We start from the raw sequence: 3831 nt of genomic DNA on the forward strand, positions 1-3831 counted from the left end.
AAGACGAATCAATGGACCTCATAACAATGCTAGTTACCACACTTCGGTTCGAAAATGGGCCATCCGCCATATAAATTCTATCTATTTCCACAAGTCGCCAGAATATGCAGATTCGCGCTACTACTTCTAAAATGTTTGATACTGAAAATTGGATATATTGGTCCATGACATGGAGTAGCCCCCACCGGGGTATTTTGAAGGTTCTTGCCACATTTTTCGACCCAAATAGCTGTAATTTAGCATTCCTGTTTCTTAAAGGGTAAAATATATATTGGAAAGAAATTTCTAATAATATTTATAAATATTTTGACACCTAGTTTACATTTGGAGTTCTCGTCCACTTTTAAGTTTTTTTATGGTCTGTATTTTTGTTTTGTTCCAATCGAAGCATTCCATGTTCTTGGTGGGTAAAATAATACAATTTTAAATTCGCAAACTATATACCGATTGTTGAAGGTCCTAGCCGAATTTTCCAATCGAACTATTTATATGTAGTTGGGACAAAATTTCCTCTATGTAGACATTTTGCACTATGGGTCCATGACATGTCTTCCATATAAAGGTTCCGTCCGAATTTAGGTATTCTTAAAGCACATCTCATGATTGAGAGTACAAAATCGCATACGATTCCGCATATTAATTTGTATATACCCCGAGTAAAATATAAACAATATACTAAAATTAAAATCGTCATATCAGATCCCAGAATACGTGGGCTACTATATACACATTTTTGGACAATGCTATGCTAAGTGTTGCATTACATGGATTCAACTTGCTGAACAATTTCCTACAATAATTTAACGCAAAGATTCGACGTCGATTGTCACGAAATGGGAACATGGAGGAACTTTATATGACGATCAATCGCCCCAGATTGAATACCGTATAAAGATTTGTTCTCGTTGGACAATTCGATAATCGTCCAAAAATGACTAGGGTCGATTGGTATAAAAAGACTTAAGGGGACCTCCCCCCATTTTCGGTGTCAAAAATTTTAATTTAGTTTGTTTTATTTAATTCGATTCTGCGCTAATTCAAGAATGTCCTTACAAAATTTCAAGTGAAAATCTCAAGAACTCTTGAAGATATAGTCGATTTTTTGCGACAGCATCAAGTGACGGCAGACGGGCTTCTCAAACTTTAAACCTATTTTTCGCGAAGCAGTGTTTTTTCGAATGGCGGGCACGATAACTCAAAAACTAATAATCCAATCGGTTTCAAATTTTGACACGATTCTCTGGGAGTGTAGAGATATCGTATGAACTAGGATAAAGCCAATAGGTTAAGAACTTTCCTTATTTTTTCATATAAACTTGGTAGCCGATTTAAGGACCTTATTAATGTTTGTGGTTCTTGGCAAAATATTTGTAATATTTGTCCACGTTTTAATGTAGCCTCAAAGACCATTGACGACAATCTCAGAATTTTTGTAGGGTCCTGGACATATGTGCCAATTTGTTAAACCATCCACCTGATTAAGCCCTCAAAGTTGGATATTTTTGTATAGACCCTTTCAGGCTGAATTTTGCAGTTTTACTTGTTACAATTTTCCACAAAATGTTAATTGTGATATTTGTCTCTTTGAAATCAATTTTTATGAACAAATTCGAAAATTTTAATAAATTATTTAACAATAAATATAACAATAAATATTATTAATTTTTTAAATTTAATATTACATATATACTTGTTTGGAAGACTACAAATTTGTGTGTATTATGTGTGTTTTAATAAACATAAGTATGTAATAAATTTGAATATTAAATTATTTTAATTATAAAAAACTAAATTAACATTGACTAACCTTAAGGAATCATTATGTTATCACGTGTAAGAACAGCCGCTGATGAAGATAACGAAGAATTTGAATGACTGTTGGAGTAATGATGTGAGCTGCTACCACCGCCACAACTGCCACTGCCGAGAATATTACTTTCAATTTCCCCTATGGCATCGTCAACGTCATCAGCATCAGCATCCGCACCATCATCGTCCTCGTCATCATCAGTGATGCCATTATTATTCCGCTCATCGGTTAACGACAATTTGCAAATTTCATCAACATCCTCGACGGTGGTAATTTGACTCGCACAACTTTGACGCATTTCAAGTTTTTGATGGCTGTGCGATTTGTGCATCGACATCGACGATATCAAAGCAGATGAGTTTGGCGTTGGCATTGTGTCATCAGAAATTTCCGTGGGTGTACGTATCGAAGGTGTTGCTGCTGCGGAGGCTGCTAAGGTTGGTGTTGTCTTTGATGCCGCGGCCGCAGCTGAGGCTGCCACCATAGCCGATGTGGTGGCCAGAGCTATGTTTGAGGAACTGGCAAATTTAGCCGTCGACAAGAAGGAGACTTTATTAGGTGGCGGTGGTATGGTAATGGGCGTCAGAGCAAATGTACAATGTTTGCCCGATGGCCCTGCAGTCATGGGTGTGGTGGCCGCACTCAACGAACCGGGTGAATTGAGGGCCGTGTGATGTGGTGAGAGTCCGGAATTTAGTGACAAACTTGTCATGGACGAAGGCGTCAAGGCATTGGCACTGGCTGTACCCGTTGGCACCGGTGGTGTTATGGTCACGATGGCTTTGGTGATATTAGACATTGTGGTCGCCGCACCAAAGTGTACACCTGAGGATCGTCGGCGTTGACGATGATTGTGGCGATGAAAACTTTGACACCTTGTACAGGTCCGGGATTCACGCTGCTGTTGCTGTTGTTGGGGTGATTGTTGCTGGGAATGGTGGTGATGATGATGATGGTGGTGTAGAACACTGTTTCTACCGCAGTTGCTGCTCCCGCTACAGGAACTGCAACTGCTAAGCTGGCGTCACATCATCGTGCGATTGTCATTGAACTGATTCACGGACTGATAGCCAAATGAGGTGGAAGCAGCCACCATTGCAGCAGCCACATGACACTGCGGGAGCAGAATCCACAAAGTAACCATGACGCAGAATTATGTGAGTGACCACATCCCGCAACAGAAAGGAAATTTGACATGAAAAAAGGAAAATGGAAAAAAGAGAGAGAACAATAAACAATTATTAATAATTTTCGCATTTGGCATATTCCACAAAAACAAAGCGAATAAAACAATCATAAAGTTAAATTCCCTTTTCATTGTTATTGTTGTTGGTTTTTGTTTGTTTTGGTGTTCAGCGCCAGGGGCACTAAAAAGTTTAATTTTTTTATGGCCGCTGAATGTCTGACAATGTCCGGGATTTTTATTTTATGGTTTATGAATAAATTTAACGAGTACCCAGACAGGCATGGTGCCTAGGGTCTGCTGTGTAAGAGTGTTTTTGTTGTTGTTTTTATGTTTCATGGGCCGAAAGGAGGAAATCGGGACAGCCACTTCCCTTTTGCCTTTCAACAATTCACAATTTTTATTTCCACCTCCTCATCCATCAGCTAATGACGGGATGATGAATTAACGAATGACAATCATAAAATTATTACAACATTCATACAATAACAAAAACAACAACAATAATAAAATTGAGTGGAGATATTAATTAATTTATTATTGGCCAATTAGGTTTTGTGTGCATGTCGGAGCAACAAAAAAAGTTTTTTATGCTTGTTGTTGTTTTTGTGGCTTTTTATATGAATATAATTATTTTTTAATGTGTGGTGGCCTTGCTTTGACCCCTTCTCTATCCTTCCCTTTGTATGCCCTGCGCTAAGTCCATTCAATTTAATTACCACCGTTTGCTGCAGCTTTACCAGCATTTGCTGCTAATTACTGTGTAATTTCTAATAAATGCTGAGCTAGCAAAGTAAAGCCTTGCCCCGGCTAGTATGAGTAAATTATAATAATATGA

General features: G+C 38.2%; 1 protein-coding gene across 1 annotated transcript; it reads right to left on the reverse strand.

The window, feature by feature from the left end:
* Nucleotides 1-1808: 1808 nt before the first annotated feature.
* LOC133337372 (protein roadkill-like) lies at nucleotides 1809-2954 on the reverse strand. The gene is made up of 2 exons (XM_061545603.1): nucleotides 2871-2954; nucleotides 1809-2828 (listed from the first exon to the last, which is right to left on the reverse strand). The coding sequence occupies exons 1-2, from the start codon at nucleotides 2952-2954 to the stop codon at nucleotides 1809-1811; spliced, it is 1104 nt and encodes a 367-aa protein (XP_061401587.1).
* Between the last annotated feature and the right edge of the window lie 877 nt (nucleotides 2955-3831).

Source organism: Musca vetustissima, unplaced genomic scaffold (assembly GCF_032173495.1).
Source record: "Musca vetustissima isolate MV318-11 ecotype Yass unplaced genomic scaffold, APGP_CSIRO_Mvet_v1 utg33683, whole genome shotgun sequence".
In the NCBI taxonomy this organism is placed as follows: Eukaryota; Metazoa; Arthropoda; class Insecta; order Diptera; family Muscidae; genus Musca; species Musca vetustissima.